Source organism: Pristiophorus japonicus, chromosome 5 (assembly GCF_044704955.1).
Source record: "Pristiophorus japonicus isolate sPriJap1 chromosome 5, sPriJap1.hap1, whole genome shotgun sequence".
Lineage (NCBI taxonomy): Eukaryota > Metazoa > Chordata > Chondrichthyes > Pristiophoridae > Pristiophorus > Pristiophorus japonicus.
Window position 1 is genome coordinate 203,565,529 of NC_091981.1, and position 19,957 is coordinate 203,585,485.

Sequence of the window (19,957 nt, forward strand, 5' to 3'; positions counted from 1 at the left end):
AGTACATGGTTTGATTGGCAGCTCAACTAGCCAATCTCCAGGCACACAGGGTGGGGTGGGGGGTGGCAGGCCAGAGGCCTAACTTTTGACTCCCCGTCCAGTTAAGAAAGAAACAGAGTGTGTAGCAAGATGTATTAAGGAAAAAACCCAGAGAATGAAAGGTTTCACCTTAAACATAGTACCGACTAGATTCAAGGAGAATACTAGCTTGAAACGTGTACCTAGCCTGCTTATAGCGAGAGGGTGATGTGCTTTCTATGTTCAAAGAACCATTATGAAATAAGTTGCCCTCCTGTGCAGCAGAGCCACCCACGGTGCCATGAACTTGGCTGCTGATGCCTTCCCCTGATGAGTCATCCCCCTCAACAGTATCTTGGATCCAAAGCAGTGTATCTGTTTTGCAGGGAGATGACCACAGGGGACCCCTGCACTACCTTCCTTGCACTGCTCTTCCTATTGGTCACCCGTTCCCTATCTGGCTGTGTACCCTTTACCTGCGGTGTTACCAACTCACTAAACGTGCTATTCACATCATCCTCAGCATCGTTAATCTGTTTGCTCACATATTGTACGGAAAATAAATCAGCTTGTTTATTTATAATTGATCTCATCTCAGTAAAGTGCTTCATCAGTCCAATTTTGGAACATAGAAGAAATTCATGTGGGGGCAAGTGCAACATTTTAGTAATATAAAATGTGTATGGATATTATAATATTAATACACTCAGACACAAAATTTGAATATTGGAATCCACACTAATAAAGAGTAAGAACAAAATTAGAACAGTAACAAATTAAGAAATTCTGCTTGCATAACAAACTATTGTTTAAAAAAAACACCTTCTTTCCAAACACCCCCCCCCAACACCCCATCCAAAAAAAAAACTAAGGGTGAAATTGTACAAATCTAATCAGGTTCCACTGTTAAGCACCCACAGGACACCAGTTTCTAATGGAGTTAAGACATTTAGTATTCAACAATGTATAAAGTAAGCAGGTGCACCTCTGTTTCATTAATTTTGACAGACTTGACAATTACGGCACATGTATGCAGTTGGCTTTGTTGTACTGCAGCCAGCTGTATATATTGGCAGAAATGTAATCGGCTCCAGATATAGTTCTAAGCTTTCAAAAGGAAGTTCTTGGATGCTAACTTTATTGTGTGGAGCAAGAGATTTATTAACCCCCAAAAAGCTTATTTACTTACACAATTGCAGTGTCTCCCAATTTTGACATCTCTTTCCAAGTGTCCTCATCCAGTCCACTGTAAATTCCATTATTGTTCACTACAATGACCACAATCGGCAAACTATACCTAGGATAAAAATAAAAGTTAATACTCACCAGTAAATCATATTTATATGCAAGGTAATCCAATCCAGATGTGTAATTGTAAACCATGAGAAACACCGCTTAGAATAAAGGAAACTTCAAGGGACCCAATTCAATTCTTCAAGATAAGCCTTGGAGTGTGTGCAGTGCAGATTCACCAGAATTATACCAGGGCTTAAAGAGTTAAATGATGAGGACAGCTTGCATAAACATGGCTTGTACTCCCTAGAGTTTCTAAGGTTAAGTTGTGCTCTAAATGAGGTATTCATAATGATTAAGGAGTTCAATGGCATAGATACAGAGAAATTATTTTCTCTAGTGGGGGGTATCCAGAATAAAAGGGCATAATCTTAAAATTAGAGCTGGGCCATTTAGGAGTGAAATAAGGAAGCACTTTTACCACACAGCAGAGTGGAAATGTGGAACTCTCTTCCCCCAAAAGCCTGTGGATGCTGGGTTAATTGAAATTTTCAAGAGAGAGTAATAGATTTTCTGTTAGGTCAGGGTATTAAGGGATATGGAGCAGTCGGGTAAATGGAGTTGCGATGCAGATCAGCCATGACTGAATTGAATGACAGAACAGGCTTGGGGGGGCTCAATGGCCTACTCTTGTTCCTATGAAGGAGATTGACAAAATTGATCCAGACAAATTGTTCACCATGGTAAATGCTTCCAATCTGAAGGATTGGATACTTTGCACCTTGGTGCTGGAAACCTTTATTGATCTCTGTTGGGGGCTGTGAGATCAGAAAATAAAAGCACAGACACCAAGAAGTCAAGACCCAGCAAAAGGCTGCAAATGGACCGGACCACTGTCCTGAGCAGTAAGATAGAGAGATTGTGTTCTTATGTAGAGTTAAAACAACCCACCAGAGTGAGACATGTGCACATGTTCATTTTGTAACAGTGTGCAAACAGAAGTTATACTGATTGTACCAAGTGCCTCACATCTTACTCTGTGCTCTGTAGGTTTTGCCTACTGTGGAATAAAATAGCTCATCAAACCAAACATTGGGCCCAAGTTTCCACATGATAAAAAACGTGCACCCCTCCGAGCTGGGCGCCCGTTTTTCGCGCCTAAAACGGCGCCGGAAAAAAACCAAGCGATTCTGGAGCGCTTTACAGCTCCTTGTCTGCTTGGCGCGGCGCCCAGGGGGGCGGAGTCTACACTCGCGCCAATTTTGTAAGTGGGAGGGGGCGGGTACTATTTAAATTAGTTTTTTTCCTGCCGGCAATGCTGCATATGCGCGTTGGAGCGTTCGCGCATGCTCAGTGTGAAAAAAACATTGGCACTCGGCCATTTTTGTAGTTCTTTGTAGCTGTTTAGTTTTTGAACATTTTTTAATAAAAGTACATTACCATCAGCACAGAGGCTTCTTGTAGCAGTGAGAAGGCTGCAGGAAGCCTCAGAAAGTTGAGGCAGCCGTTTCCCGACGACCTCCCCCTTTTGCCGTCGGGAAATGGCTCCTCAATTTCTGAGGCTTCCTGCAGCCTTCTCTCTTTCCCGCCAGCCGTTTGGAACGGCTCCATTCCCTCCCCACCCCCCCCCCCCCCGCGTTCGGTCGGCTCCCTCCCTCCCGCCCGCGTTCGGTCAGCTCCCTCCCTCCCCTCCCCCCCCCCCGCGTTCGGTCGGCTCCCTCCCTCCCCCCCCGCGTTCGGTCGGCTCCCTCCCTCCCCCCCCGCGTTCGGTCGGCTCCCTCCCACCCCCCACGTTCGGTAGGCTCCCTCCCTCCCGCCCCCCCGCGTTCGGTCGGCTCCCTTCCCACTACCCCACCCCCCCCGCGTTCGGTAGGCTCCCTCCCTCCCGCCCCCCCGCGTTCGGTCGGCTCCCTTCCCACTACCCCACCCCCCCCGCGTTCGGTAGGCTCCCTCCCTCCCGCCCGCCCGCGTTTGGTCGGCTCCCTCCCTCCCGCCCGCGTTCGGTCGGCTCCCTCCCTCCCGCCCGCGTTCGGTAGGCTCCCTCCCTGGCTCCCTCCCTCCCGCCCACCCGTCCGCGTTCGGTCGGCTCCCTCTCCCGCATTCGGTCAGCTCCCTCCCTCCCTCCCGCCCGCGTTCGGTCGGCTCTCTCCCTCCCGCGTTCGTCGGCTCCCTTCCCTCCCCCCCCCCCCCGCGTTCGGTCGGCTCCCTCCTCCCCCCCCCGCCCGCGTTCGGTCGGCTCCCTCCCTCCCCCCCGCCCGCGTTCGGTCGGCTCCCCCCCCCCCCCCCCCCGCCCCCCGCCCGCGTGCGTTCGGTCGGCTCCCTCCTCCTCCTCCCTCCTCCCCCCCGCCCGCGTTCGGTCGGCTCCCTCCTCCTCCTCCTCCTCCTCCTCCCTCCCCCCCCCGCCCGCGTTCGGTCGGCTCCCTCCTCCTCCTCCTCCTCCTCCTCCCTCCCCCCCCCGCCCGCGTTCGGTCGGCTCCCTCCTCCTCCTCCCTCCTCCCCCCCGCCCGCGTTCGGTCGGCTCCCTCCTCCCCCCGCCCGCGTTCGGTCGGCTCCCTCCTCCTCCTCCCCCCCCCCGCCCGCGTTCGGTCGGCTCCCTCCTCCCCCCGCCCGCGTTCGGTCGGCTCCCTCCTCCTCCTCCCCCCCCCGCCCGCGTTCGGTCGGCTCCCTCCTTCCCCCCCCCGCCCGCGTTCGGTCGGCTCCCTCCTTCCCCCCCCCCGCCCGCGTTCGGTCGGCTCCCTCCTCCTCCTCCCCCCCCCCCCCCCACCGCCCGCGTTCGGTCGGCTCCCTCCTCCCCCCCCCCCCCGCCCCCGTTCGGTCGGCTCCCTCGTTTTGTGAGGCTTGTTGCACCATTCTTCCTGGCTGAAGCACTTTTACACAGGTAGGAAGATGGTTTATTTAATCTTTTCTTTGCTTAGAAATGTTTATTCAGGTTGGATTTATTTGTATAATATTTGTATAAGTATAAATAAGGATTGATTGTAGAATTTAATGAGTTCCCTTCCCCCCCCCACCTCGTTCTGGACGCCTGATTTGTAACCTGCGCCTGATTTTTTAATGTGTAGAACAGGTTTTTTCAGTTCTACAAAAATCTTCACTTGCTCCATTCTACTTTAGTTTGGAGTACGTTTTCACTGTGGAAACTTTCAAATCAGGCGTCAGTGGCCGGACACGCCCCCTTTTGAAGAAAAAATTCTGTTCCAAAGTAGAACTGTTCTACCTGACTAGAGCTGCAGAAAAAAAATGTGGAGAATTGCAAATTCTAAGATAGTCCGTTCTCCACCAGTTGCTCCTAAAAATCAGGCGCAAATCATGTGGAAACTTGGGCCCATTGACTCGCCTAATGTTAACTTGGTCCGACTTCAGAACGATTGATCAAGCACAAGACACGGAGATCTGGTCCTCAACAAAAGGGAATTTCATTGTTACACTCCCAGGACCTGTTATCACGCTCGTAGAAATAGAGCAGTGGAGTTATCTTCCATAAGAAGGAGGTTACTTAAAGGAGCTGCAGATGCCTCTGAGCCCAAGTAAATATCGGAGATAGACCTGAATTTGTAACAATCGGGTTGTTTACATTAGAACTACACGCCTTCCATTGGAGACTTCTCCAGAAGAAATAACTTGCATTTATATGGCGCCTCTCATAACCTCAGGACCTCCCAAAGTGCTTTACAGCCAATTCAGTATGTTTGAAGCTTAATCATTGTTGTAATGTGGGAAACCCAGCAAACAATTTGAACACAGCAAAGTCCCACAAACAGCAATGAAATAAATGACCAGATCATCTGTTTTAGTTGTTGGTTGAGGGATAAATGTTGGCCAGGACACCAGGAGAACTTCCTTGCTCTTTGAACATGGGATCTTCAGTTTGCTTACCGTTATGTTAATACATGTAATCATTAACATCCTAGAAGCTCTTTCCCCTCCAAGCACATATCGTACATAAATTTCCTCTAGAAATGTTGAGGCTGCTATACTGAATATAATGTTGATATTTTTTGCAGCCACTTCTAAGCTTCTAGACTTCCTTTCAGCAATGTGTGTATCCTGCTGATCTCTCATCCTCCCCCACTGCCAGCTTCTCTGATGTGAGGGAATCCCCTTTCAGACAGGGCGACAAAATATAATTTTAGAAAGCAATTAACCTTTACGCCCGCAGATGTTACTCCTGCATGCTTGAGGGCCTATGCCCCTATTCATTTATACTGAGCTCGACAAAGACTTTTCTGAAGATGGATTACACAAATATTCAACAAACTTAAAAATAGAATTGCCTTGGAAATGCTGTTTTTCATTAATATTAAACACCACCCCACCTATCATTCTTTGATTGATGCTTTGATTTAGAATTATTATTTCCTGCAAAAGTCCATGAATGGAAGAATAATCTAAATAAATTATTTATTTAGATTATACTAGTGATTCAGTAACTGCGCCACAGCTGTTTAATGAGTGCTACATAGATGAAATACACTAAATTCTAAAAAAAAAACCAGGAGAATAATCAAATAATTCACCAAATGTATAAGAAAGCTTCATAAACTGCCAGCGGCTCAGTAGGTAAATGTGTCACGTTTTGTCACACATTACCAGCAACATTTCAATTCAATTCCTGTGTCATCCCGAGGTCGCTGATCTCAGCTGGGTTGGCGGGGGGGGGGGGGGCTGCGGAGGGGTGAAAATTACAATTGGCCTCAGCATTCGAGTCTAAGTGGAAGGGGAAATGAGAAAGTAAAATGCAGCAAACAGGATTCATTCTTATCCAATGGTTCCTGGTTATACAATACTGGAAAGTAAAGTTCATGCTTTCAGAGCGGGATGAATGCAGCCAGCGATGTTATCTGCCTGGATGCCCTGACGTTAGGTCCATCCTACAGCTAATGAAACTAAAATCCGTACTTGCCCTGGATTCTTTTAGGTACACTGAGGAGGCTCAAGAGTATAGTGTGTTTCATTTGATTTCCCCTACATAGACAGAGCTGCTCATCAGCACGAGGCCCCAAAACCCTCCTTGGGAACCTCCAGCTCACAACGTGAGCCTTCTCCCAGAAATTCCCTCTGCACCAGTCTATCTGCTGGTATGTAATTTCCTTGATTCGCTGCTGTTGCACACTTTCAATTCCCTAGCCCTCATCTTCTGCCCTGAGGCACCTTGGAGGTTATGCCCATTACCTAGCAGGGCCGAGCATTCCCAGTGCAAAGCACTGCTGGAGGCCAAAGATAATGAGTGCTGCCGTGATGTCAAATCATTGTGTGTCAGCTGTGGCACACTCACTTTTGAGTCAGAAGGCTGCAGGTTCAAGTTCCACTCCAGAGACGAATACAAAATCCAGGTTGATGCTCAGTGCAGTACTAAGAGAGTGCTGCATTAACAAAGGTGCCGTCTTTCAGATTATAACATAACATAAAAACATAAGAATTAGGAACAGGAGTCGGCCATCTAGCCCCTCGAATCTGCTCCACCATTCAATAAGATCATGGCTGATCTGGCCGTGGACTCAGCTCCACTTACCTGCCTGCTCCCCATAACCCTTAATTCCCTTATTGGTTAAAAATCTATCTATCTGTGATTTGAATACATTCAATGAGCTAGCCTCAACTGCTTCCTTGGGCAGAGAATTCCACAGATTCACAACCCTCTGGGAGAAGAAATTCCTTCTCAACTCGGTTTTAAATTCGCTCCCCCGTATTTTGAGGCTGTGCCCCCTAGTTCTAGTCTCCCCGACCAGTGGAAACAACCTCTCTGTCTCTATCTTGTCTATCTCTTTCATTATTTTAAATGTTTCTATAAGATCACCCCTCATCCTTCTGAACTCCAATGAGTAACGACCCAGTCTACTCAATCTATCATCATAAGGTAACCCCCTCATCTCCGGAATCAGCCTAGTGAATCGTCTCTGTACCCACTCCAAAGCTAGTATATCCTTCCTTAAGTAAGGTGACCAAAACTGCACGCAGTACTCCAGGTGCGGCCTCACCAATACCCTGTACAGTTGCAGCAGGACCTCCTTGCTTTTGTACTCCATCCCTCTCGCAATGAAGGCCAACATTCCATTCGCCTTCCTGATTACCTGCTGTACCTGCAAACTAACCTTTTGGGAAAAGGGCCTTGTAAATGTCTGGTGTGTCACCCAGTTCGGGTGGCACGGTTTAATGTTTTGTTTTACAGATAAACTCTAAAAGAGTTTCATGCACAAGGACCCCCAGGTCCCTCTGCACTGCAGCATGTTGTAATTTCTCCCCATTCAAATAATATTCCCTTTTACTGTTTTTTTTTCCCAAGGTGGATGACCTCACATTTTCCGACATTGTATTCCATCTGCCAAACCTTAGCCCATTCGCTTAACCTATCTAAATCTCTTTGCAGCCTCTGTGTCCTCTACACAACCCGCTTTTCCACAAATCTTTGTGTCATCTGCAAATTAGACATTAAACCGAGACCCGTCTGCCCTTTCAGGTGGGCATACCATGGCACTATTTCAAAGATGATCAGGGGCATTCTCCCCAGTGTCCTGGCCAATATTTATCGCTCAATCAACTTTACAAACAAATTATGTGGTCATTAGCTCATTGCTGTTTGTGGGAGTTTGCTGTGCACAAATTGGCTGTTGCATTTCCAACATTAAAACAGTGACGACACTTCAAAAGTACTTCATTGACTGTAAAGCGCTTTGGGACACCCTGAAGTTGTAAAAGACGCTATATAAATGTACGTCTTACTTTATTATTTAAGCCACTTCTCCAGTGCCCTGGCCGCATGCTCATTTTGTGGCCAGCATGAATCAGTTTTCTATATCTATGTACAGGGCTAAAGGTTGTAACCTCCTTTCCATTACCTGAAGAGGTTGCTCCTCAACTTCTGGCTACATTTTCTACCGACACACTTTATCTTTGGCCACCTGGTACACAAAGGGTCAAGCTGACCATAGGATTTCCTTGTGGGTCTGCTCCTGGGTCTGGTAAAATTTCCAGGTCCATGATGCATAGGATTATCGGGTAGAGTTTCTCCAGCTGCACTTCCTGCTGTTCCGAGTCCTCGTGAGTGGCCAGATGATCAAGGGTCAGAATCACGACGTGTCCAATGAAGTTGTCCGTGAGCCATAGACACATTATAATGACAGCCAAAGTTTCCATTTAATGCTGTACACAGGCACTTGTAGTTTGGGCCGCTTGTTACGCTCCCCTGCTCTCGGGGGGCGGCACATGAAGTTGCATTTTTTCTGGTAGCATTGGATTCAGGCAAAATAGTAATGAATAAAAAAAAAGTGAGACTCAAAAAATTGTGTGTCTCAATTGGTTGGGACACCTTACTTTATCTTCATGTACATGAAAAAGGTGCAGTTTTCATAATTTTAGCCCCACGAGAGAACTTTATTTGCTACAACACTAGGAAGATGGGGAACAATATTTGGCTCCTTAGCGTCACCCGTTAGCGCCAGTAGATGGCGCTAATGCAGCGTTGAGAGCTGTAACGACAGCTCCAGTGATCCTATGCCACACGCCAAATCGGAACTCCCTTAGCGCTGCTGGTAACAGTGATCACCGGGGATTTCAAGCCAGGGAAATCATGTCGTCAATGAGTGCAATTGCTCACTGAACGCCTGGTCTGTCAAATTGCTTCTTGCCACTTACCTCACCGATTGGAGTCAACAACGGCAGCGAGAGCTGATGTGCAGCACCAGGAGGCCGACTCCAGGGACATTATTTAAAGGGATCAGCCCCAAACACTCGCACCCGACAGGTTAGTGAAATTTCAGTGCCTGTGTGTTAGTGCAACAGTTTTATTTAGTGATTTGAAGGTTCTTTGGTATGAGGGGTGTTGTGGCAAGTAGAAAAGTGCAACATTTATTCTTGAAAGCTTCAACTTACAACACTTGCTAAAAGTCCTGGGGGCTGTACTGGCAGTCCACCTCGCTCTCCAGGATCTACGGCCGAGGGAGCGCAGGCAATGAGGAAGACGGGAACATGTGCGCAGAGGGAGGAGGAAGACGACGAGGAGGGAGAAGACGAGGTACAGGAAGGAGGGAGGAGGCAGACGGACAATTGTGCTTCTGGACGTGCTGTCCGTGACCGGCTCATCAGACTCCGATTTGAATGAATAAAACCCCAGATCCCCATCATATCATTCTTGTGTCACGCCATATCACAGCATCCTCCTGGGCGCAAAGGTGAAATGAGAGACCGGAAAATATTCCAAACTATTAATAAATTTATGCATAAATATATCACATGTATCACATGCATTCTAATAAATAATGACCCTTGTGCCTGCCATAGTTGAATAGCTGTCACTGTGTGAAATATGGGCGAGAGTGTTGGTGGGTAGAGATTGTTGGTGGGTGAGTGTTGGGGGTGTGGTGCATTGAGCAGTGTGTGAAGCTTGTGGTACAGATGGTGGTATGTAGCTCTTGTTGAAGCCTCCACTCACCCTACCATATCATACAGCACAACTTCATGATATAAGCCAGTCATAATAGCTAGAGATATTATCCCAAATGCATTGCAGTACATAACAGCAGGTTTATGGTGAAAAAGAAATTAAAAGATCAACTTTCTTCAGATCGGAAACACTAAGGACTGGATTTTCGGCTCGCTCGCGCCTCTGTTTGTGCCTCAGTGGGGTGGTAAACGGTGTTTCTAGGCGTTATGGCAGGCGTCCAGCTTTTACTGTCCAGCTGGCAAATGTGGCTCATGGTTTGTGGCAGCACATAAACTTCACATCCCGTCCTTTAGTTTCACTGAGATCATGACGTCAATAGTCGTGCAATGCTCCGCGAGCGTCCCGGTTGCAAAATTCAGCCTTAACACCTCATTAATCGCTCGCCCCAGGAAACATCTGTAAAACCAGGCATTCCCAGAGTGCAACAGGCGGTATTGGCAGCATCTTTAAATGGAGGGAGGAGAATCCTACATCGCAGGTCACATTGACTGCAACAGTTGCACACACCATGCTGCGTGAAGCTCCAACTTCAAAGCGGCAGTTTTATCTGCCATTACAATGTCCTTACGTCAGTGAGAGAATTTAATGGGCCCATTACTAGTTCATCAGCATATCATTGTCAGGCAGCATCAAGCTAGAAGACAGACTCTGGCCATGTCGGCCCACGGATGAGGAGAGGCCAAAGACATCTGAGGAGCTGGGCTTATCCCCCATGGGTTTACTGGCACCAACGCTCATACCTTCAGCTCTGAGAAACATAGAAAATAGGTGCAGGAGTAGGCCATTCGGCTCTTCAAGCCTGCACCACCATTCAATAAGATCATCTAAACTCCAGTGAATTAAGGCCCAGTCGATCCAGTCTCTCCTATGTCAGTCCAGCCATCCCAGGAATCAGTCTGGTGAACCTTCGCTGCACTCCCTCAATAGCAAGAACGTCCTTCCTCAGATTAGGAGACCAAAACTGAACACAATATTCCAGGTGAGGCCTCACCATGGCCCTGCACAATTGCAATAAGACCTTCCTGCTCCTATACTCAAAACCCCTAGCTATGAAGGCCAACATACCATTTGCTTTCTTCACCGCCTGCTGTACCTGCATGCCAACTTTCAATGACTGATGTACCATGACACCCAGGTCTCGTTGCACCTCCCCTTTTCCTAATCTGCCGCCATTCAGATAATATTCTGCCTTCGTGTTTTTGCCCCCAAAGTGGATAACCTCATATTTATCCACATTACTGCATCTGCCATGCATTTGCCCACTCACCTAACCTGTCCAAGTTGCCCTGCAGCCTGTTAGCATCCTCCTCACAGCTCACCGCCACCCAGTTTAGTGTCATCTGCAAACTTGGAGATATTGCACTCAATTCCTTCATTCAAATCATTAATGTATATTGCAAATAACTTGGGTCCCAGCACTGAGCCCTGCGGCACCCCACCAGTCACTGCATGCCATTCTGAAAAGGACCCGTTTATCCCGACTCTCTGCTTCCTGTCTGCCAACCAGTTCTCTATCCACATCAGTACATTATCCCCAATACCATGTGCTTTAAATTTACACACCAATCTCTTGTGTGTGAACTTGTCAAAAGCCTTTTGAAAGTCCAAATGCACCACATCCACTGGTTTTCCCTTGTCCACTCTACTAGTTACATCCTCAAAAAATTCCAGAAGATTTGTCAAGCATGATTTCCCTTTCATAAATCCATGTTGACTGGGACCAATCCAGTCACTGCTTTCCAAATGTGCTGTTATTTCATCTTTAATAATTGATTCTGACATTTTCCTCACTACTGATGTCAGGCTAACTGGTCTATAATTACCCGCTTTCTCTCTCACTACTATTTTAAAAAGTGGCATTACATTAGCTACCCTCCAGTCCATAGGAACTGATCCAGAGTCGATAGACTGTTGGAAAATGATCACCAATGCATCCATTATTTCAAGGGCCACTTCCTTAAGTACTCTGGGATGCAGACAATCAGGCCCCGGGCATTAATCGGCCTTCAATCCCATCAATTTTCCGAACACAATTTCCCGCCTAATAAGGATATCCTTCAGTTCTTCCTTCTCACCAGACCCTCGATCCCCTAGTACTTCCGGAAGATTATTTGTCTTCCTTTGTGAAGACAGAACCAAAGTATTTGTTCAACTGGTCGGCCATTTCTTTGTTCCCCATTATAAATTCACCCGAATACGACTGCAAGGGACCTACGTTTGTCTTCACTAATCTTTTTCTCTTCACATATCTATAAAAGCTTTTGCAGTCAGTTTTTATGTACATGGCAAGCTTCCTCTCATACTCTATTTCCCCCCTCCTAATTAAACCCTTTGTCCTCCTCTGCTGAATTCTAAATTTCTCCCAGTCCTCAGGTTTGCTGCTTTTTCTGGCCAATTTATATGCCCCTTCCTTGGATTTAACACTATCCTTGATTTCCCTTGTTAGCCACGGTTGAGCCACCTTCCCAGTTTTATTTTTACTCCAGACAGGGATGTACAATTGTTGAAGTTCATCCATGTGATCTTTAAATGTTTGCCATTGCCTAGCCACCGTCAACCCTTTAAGTATCATTTGCCAGTCGATTTTAGCCAATTCACATCTCATACCATCGAAGTTACCTTTCCTTAGGTTCAGGACGCTAGTGTCTGAATTAACTATGTCACTCTCCATCTGAATAAAGAATTCTACCATATTATGGTCACTCTTTCCCAAGGGGCCTCGCACAACAAGATTGCTAATTAGTCCTTTCTCATTACACATCACCCAGTCTAGAATGGCCAGCTCTCTAGTTGGTTCCTCGACATATTGGTCCAGAAAACCATCCGTAAAACTCTCCAGGAAATCCTGCTCCACCGTATTGCTACCAACTTGGTTAGTCCAATCTATATATAGATTAAAGTCGCCCAGGATAACTGCTGTACCTTTATTGCACGCATCCCTAATTTCTTGTTTGATACTGTCCCCAACCTCACTACTACTGTTTGGTGGTCTGTATACAACTCCCACTAGCGTTTTCTGCCCTTTGGTATTCTGCAGCTCCACCCATACCGATTCCACATCATCCAAACTAATGTCCTTCCTTACTATTGCATTAATTTCCTCTTTAACCAGCAATGTCATCCCGCCTCCTTTTCCTTTCTGTCTATCCTTCCCAAATGTTGAATACCCCTGGATGTTGAGTTCCCAGCCTTGGTCACCCTGGAGCCATGTCTCCATCTCCCTGTCATATTAGTTTAACCCCTCCCCAACAGCGCTAGAAAACACTCTCCCTAGGACATTGGTTCCGGTTCTGCCCAGATGCAGACCGTCCAGTTTGTACTGGCCCCACCTCCCCCAGAACCGGTTCCAATGTCTCAGGAATTTGAATCCTTCCCTTCTGCACCACTCCTCAAGCCACTTATTCATCTGAGCTATCCTGCGATTCCTACTCTGAATAGCACGTGGCACTGGCAGCAATCCTGAGATTACTACCTTTGAGGTCCTATTTTTTAATTTAACTCCTAGCTCCCTAAATTCAGCTTGTAGGACCTCATCCCGTTTTTTACCTATATCGTTGGTACCTACATGCACCATGACAACTGGCTGTTCACTCTCCCCCTTCAAAATGTCCTGCATCCTTGACCCTTGCACCAGGGAGTCAACATACCAACCTGAAGTCTCGATTGCGGTCGCAGAAACGTCTATCTATTCCCCTTACAATAGAATCCCCTACCACTATAGCTCTCCCACTCTTTTTCCTGCCCTCCTGTGCAGCAGAGCCACCCACGGTGCCATGGACTTGGCTGCTGCTGCCCTGTCCTGATGAGTCATCCCCCCCCAACAATACCCAAAGCGGTGTATCTGTTTTGGAGGGGGATGACCGCAAGGGACCTCTGCACTACCTTCCTTCCACTGCTTTTCCTGTTGGTTATCCATTCCCTATGTGTCTGTGTAACCTTTACCTGCAGTAAGACCAACTCACTAAACGTGCTATTCATGGCGTCCTCAGCATCGCGCATGCTCCAGAGTGAATGCACCCGCAGCTCCACTGCCGCAATGCGGTCTGTCAGGAGCTGCAACAGGGTACCCTTCCTGCACACGTAGTTCGTCAGGGACACTGGAAGCATCCGAGTTCCCACATAGCACAGGAGGAGCATGACACGTGTCCGAGCTCTCCTGCCATGACTTAACCCTTAGATTAATTTGGCAACAATGATAAAGGTTACCTACCGATAGGGAAATGAAAAAAAACTACTCACCAAACACCAGCCAATCACTTACCCCCTTGGCTGTGACGTCACCTTTCGATTTCTTTCTACTTCTTTGTTTACCTTCTGCCCTGCAGCTGCACCAGCTGGCCCCCTCGACGACGTTGGTCCTTTTATAGGCCTCCAACTCCCCGGACTCCCGCTCCACGAACTCCCGCCTCCTCGATGCCGTTGGGCCTTTTATAGGCCTCCGACTCCCCGGACTCCCGCCTCCTCGACGACGTTGGTCCTTTTATAGGCCTCCGACTCCCCGGACTCTCGCTCCAAGAACTCCCGCCTCCTCGACGACGTTGGGCCTTTTATAGGCCTTCAACTCCCCGGACTCCGAAAGGAAGTGCTGATAAAATATGCCACCTCCTACAGGCAGACCGATGTCTGGACCGCTGTGGAGGCAGCCTTCAATACTCCCATCAACAGGTTTCTGAATTCATTGTGGTGTGCTGCATGTTACACAGCTTGGCCATCATGAGGGGCCAGGCATTGCCAGTGGGAAGTGTAGGCCCACCTCAGGAGGAGGAGGAGAGCGATGAAGAGGAGCCTGATGAGGCCCCCATTGGATAGCCACACCATCCATGGGAGAGGCAGTGGGAGAGGCTGCTGGACCAAGAGCTGCATGTCGCCAGCTCATAATGGACCGGTTCTCCTAAATGGAGGAAACTGAGGGATGGAGCTAATACTGGCCATGCTATGTGACCCCATAAAGGCACATCTCTGGTAAACATTGGAATGATACACAAGACACCAAAGGCAAAGGATCAAACAGACATTTTACTGCAACAAAGTAACAAAAACTTCCTCCACCAAAAGAAAACCATACAATAGACAATGTTATGTTGCAGGGCACAGAACAACAATGAAGTGCATTAAATCAAAGAAACTATTTACAGGCGTATTCAACAAAAATTGGGGCATCTGCACAACCTTGTCCTGCACAGTATTCTGACTTATTTAATGCCGCGATTTTCAGCTAGGGTGCATAAACTTCCCTGTGTAACGCCTGATTTTGCTCATCATCTGATAGATCCATCTAACTTCATTTAACTGTACCTTACATCAAGGGAAAACTGTGGAACTCCACGATTTCCTACTTCCCACAATCTTCTCACTTTTAAAACCTAAACTTGATGTCGCATAATCACTACTTGCGGATTTACCTTGTCTTTTACTCTTAAACCTCGACACACAGCTTGATTCCTCAAAAAAGATAAACAGTGATCTCTTGAAAATAATCCCTTTCTCAGTTCCAGTGCTGAAGTGTACAAATGAATAACAAGGTCTATTCTTTAATATACTCAGAAGTTTATTGCATTACCTGCACATGGTCTCCACTTCCATGCCAGAAAATCCAAACGCACTGTCTCCTTCAATACAGATAACCCTCTGATGCTGGTTCTGATCCTTGGCAATCAATGCTGCAGCTATGGCAAAACCCAGACCAACCCCCATGGTGCCGAAGGTGCCAGCATCCAATCTAAAATAAGAAATATCACAGGTAATTTTCTACAGTTTTTAGTGGCAACAACACAAAGCAGTTATATTTTGAAATATTATACCTGCACTATAAAAATATTATATAGGAACAGGAGTAGGCCATTCAGCCCCTCGAGCTTGTTCTGCCATTCAGTGAGATCATGGCTGATCTGTATCATAACTCCATCCACCTGTCTTGGCTCCATATCCTTTAATGCCCTTGTTGGGGAAGCTCAAAGTATATAGGGTTAAAGCTAAAAGTAAGCTAAAGGTATATAGGGTTAAACTGAACAGATTCTAGTTTAACAATATAGTGCTAAACGACATTTAGTCGTACTACCATGGCAGAAGCAGGATGCATGTACACAGGATATCACAGCTCAAGATAAGGGTGGACAGTGGCCTTCACAATGGTGTAGGGAACCAGCTGCTCAACCCATGATTGTGGTCCGATGGGCTCCCCAGCTCCAAGGACACCTTGTTGGACAGCACCTAGCTTTTGGACTTGGAAACTTATTTGTGCACAGTTTACCAGAACTGCCCATATATGGTACGGGAAATGTACAATGTAATTTCTAATTGTATTTGATTGAGACGGTAGAGGCAGATAGCCATACCGCTCCCCTGCTAAGCGTGTAATAAAGGTCGGTTCGACTAGATTCAACATCTGACTCCGAGTGGTGATTTCCCACAACACCCTGGTCTAGAAAAAAATCTATCGATCTCACATTTAAAATGATTAATTGAGCTAGCAACTGCTACTTTTTGCGGGAGTAAGTGCCACAATTCTATCATCTTTTGTGTGAAGAAGTGTTTCCTAACTTCTCTTCTGAATGGCGAGGCTTTGATTTCAAGGTTATTGCCCCTTGTCCTAGACTCCCTCACCAGCGGAAAAAGTTTTACTCTATATACCCTATCAATACCACTCAAAGTCCTAAGAAGCTCAATCAAATCACCACTTAACCTTCGAAATTCCAGGGAATACAAACCTAGTTTATGTAATCATAATCTCATAATCTAACCCTTGGAGCCCTGGTAAGAGTCTGGTGAACCTGCACTGCACTTCTTCCAAGGCCAATATATTCTTTCTAAGGTGTGGTGCCCAGAACTGTTCACAGTGCTCCAGATGTGGTCTAACCAGGGCTTTGTATAACTGTAGCAAAACTTCCTCCTTTTTATATTCTAGCCCTCTAGATATAAAGGCTAACATTCCATTAGATGTTTTGATTAATTTTTGTGTTTGACAACTACATTTTAGTGATCTGTCTACATGAACCACTTAATCTCTTTACAACTCCACTGTTCCTAGCTTTTCACAATTTAAATAATACCCAATCTATCTTTTTTTGGTCCAAAATGGATGATCTCACACTTACCTGCATTGAAATCAATTTGCCACAGTTCCACCCACTCACTTAACCTATCAATGCCTCTTTGTTAAATTAAAAAGTAGAACCTCAAAGGTAGTAATCTCAGGATTGCTACCAGTGCAACGTGCTAGTCAAAGTAGGAATAACAGGACAGTTAAGATAAATACATGGCTTGAGGAATGGTGCAAGAGGGAGGGATTCAAATTCCTGGGACATTGGAACTGGTTCTGGGGGGAGGTGGGACCAGTGTAAACCGGACGGTCTGCACCTGGGTACGACCGGAACCAATGTCCTAGGGGGAGTGTTTGCTAGTGCTGTTGGGGAGGGTTTAAACAAATATGGCAGGGAGACAGGGAAGTAAAATGGGGGCAGAAACAAAAGGTAGAAAGGAGATAAGGAAAAGTGGAGGGCAGCGAAATCAAAGTCAAAAATCAAAAAGGGCCACATTACAACATAATTCTAAAAGTACAAAGAACGTTAAAAAAAAACAAGCCTGAAGGCTCTGTGTCTCAATGTGAGGAGCATTCGTAATAAGGTGGATGAATTAACTGCACAGGTAGCTGTTAACGGATATGATCTAATTGGGATAACGGAGACATGGCTCCAGGGTGACCAAGGCTGGGAACGCAACATCCAGGGGTATTCAATATTCAGGAAGGATAGACAGAAAGGAAAAGGAGGTGGGATAGCATTGCTGGTTAAAGAGATTAATGCAATAGTAAGGAAGGACATTAGCTTGGATGATGTGGAACACCAAAGGGCAGAAAACGCTAGTGGGCGTGGTGTACAGACCAACAAACAGTAGTAGTGAGGTTGGGGATGGCATCAAACAGGAAATTAGGGATGCGTGCAATAAAGGTACAGCAGTTATCATGGGTGACTTTAATCTACATATAGAATGGGCTAACCAAACTGGTAGCAATACGGTGGAGGAGGATTTCCTAGAGTGTATAAGGGATGGTTTTCTAGACCAATATGTCGAGGAACCAACGAGAGAGATTGCCATCCTAGACTGGGTGTTGTGTAATGAGAGAGGATTAATTAGCAATCTTGTTGTGCGAGGCCCCTTGGGGAAGAGTGACCATAATATGGTAGAATTCTTCATTAAGATGGAGAGTGACTCAGTTAATTCAGAGACTAGGGTCCGGAACTTAAAGAAAGGTAACTTCGATGATATGAGATGGGAATTGGCTAGGATAGACTGGCAAATTATACTTAAAGGGTTGACGGTGGATAGGCAATGGCAGACATTTAAAGAGCACATGGATGAACTTCAACAATTGTACATCCCTGTCTGGCGTAAAAATAAAACGGGTAAGGTGGCTCAACCGTGGATAACGAGGGAAATTAGAGATAGTGTTAAATCCAAGGACGAGGCATATAATTGGCCAGAAAAAGCAGCAAACCTGAGGACTGGGAGAAATTTAGAATTCAGCAGAGGAGGGCAAAGGGTTTAATTAGGAAGGGGAAAAGAGAGAGAAAGAAGAGAAAAAGATTAGTGAAGACTAATGTAGGTCCCTTGCAGTCAGAATCAGGTGAATTTAGAATGGGGAACAAATACTTTGGTTCTGTCTTCACTAAGGAAGACACAAATAACCTTCTGGAAATACTAGGGGACCGAGGGTCTAGCGAGAAGGAGGAACTGAAGGAAAACCTTATTAATCAGGAAATTGTGTCAGGGAAATTGATAGGATGGAAGGCCGATCAATCCCCAGGGCCTGATAGTCTGCTTCCCAGAGTACTTAAGAAAGTGGCCCTAGAAATAGTGGATGTATTGGTGGTCATTTTCCAACATTCTATAGACTCTGGATCAGTTTCTATGGATTGGAGGGTAGCTAATGTAACCCCACTATTTAAAAAAGGGAGAGAGAAAATAGGGAATTACAGACCGGTTAGCCTGACATCAGTAGTGGAGAAAATTATTAAAGATGAAATAACAGCGCATTTGGAAAGCAGTGACAGGATCGGTCCAAGTCAGCATGGATTTATGAAAGGGAAATTATGCTTGACAAATCTTCTAGAATTTTTTGAGGATGTAACTAGTGGGGTGGACAAGGGAGAACCAGTGGATGTAAAAACATAGAAACATAGAAAATAGGTGCAGGAGTGGGCCATTCGGCCCCTCGAACCTGCACCACCATTCACCATGGCTGATCATTCACCTCAGTACCCCTTTCCTGCTTTCTCTCCATACCCCTTGATCCCTTTAGCCATAAGGGCGCTATCTACCTCCCTCTTGAAAATATCCAATGAACTGGCATCAATAACTCTCTGCGGTAGAGAATTCCACAGGTTAACAACTCTCTGAGTGAAGAGGTTTCTCCTCATCTCAGTCCTAAATGGCTTACCCCTTATCCTTAGACGGTGACCCCTGGTTCTGGACTTCCCCAGCATCGGGAACATTCTTCCTGAATCTAACCTGTCCAGTCCCGTCAGAATTTTATATGTGCCAATGAGATCCCCTCTCATCCTTCAAAACTCCAGTGAATACAGGCCCAGTCGATCCAGTCTCTCCTCATATGTCAGTCCTGCCATCCCAGGAATCAGTCTGGTGAACCTTGTGGTGCATTTGGACTTTCAAAAGGCTTTTGACAAGGTCCCACACAAGAGATTAGTGTGCAAAATTAAAGCACATGGCAGTGGGGGTAATGTATTGACGTGGATAGAGAACTGGTTGGCAGACAGGAAGCAAAGAGTAGGAATAAACGGGTCCTTTTCAGAATGACAGGCAGTGACTAGTGGGGTACCGCATGGTTCAGTGCTGGGATCCTAGCTATTTACAATATACATTAATGATTTGGACGAAGGAATTGAATGTAATATTTCCAAGCTTGTAGATGACACTAAGCTGGGTGGCAGTGTGAGCTGTGAGGAGGATGCTAAGAGGCTACAGGGTGACTTGGACAGGTTAGCTGAGTGGTCAAATGCATGGCAGATGCAGTACAATATGGATAAATGTGAGGTTATCCACTTTGACGGCAAAAACAGGAAGGCAGAATATTATCTGAATGGTGGCAGATTAGGAAAAGGGGAGGTGCAATGAGACCTGGGTATCATGGTACATCGGTCATTGAAAGTTGGCATGCAGGTGCAGCAGGCGGTGAAGAAGGCAAATGGCATGTTGGCCTTCATAGCAAGAGGATTTGAGTTTAGGTGCAGGGAGGTCTTACTGTAGTTG

The 19,957-nt window shown here is 46.4% G+C and overlaps 1 protein-coding gene across 2 annotated transcripts in view; it reads right to left on the reverse strand.

Annotated features, from left to right (window-relative positions):
* hacl1 (2-hydroxyacyl-CoA lyase 1) overlaps window positions 1-19,957 on the reverse strand; it is a 139,033-nt gene that overhangs the window by 8,249 nt on the left and 110,827 nt on the right. For both annotated transcript variants that reach the window (XM_070881236.1, XM_070881237.1), the window contains exons 14-15: window positions 15,252-15,410; window positions 1,208-1,315 (exon numbers count right to left, since the gene is read on the reverse strand). In XM_070881236.1, coding sequence (XP_070737337.1) covers window positions 1,208-1,315; window positions 15,252-15,410 — 267 coding nt within the window. The remainder of the gene's footprint in view (window positions 1-1,207; window positions 1,316-15,251; window positions 15,411-19,957) is intronic.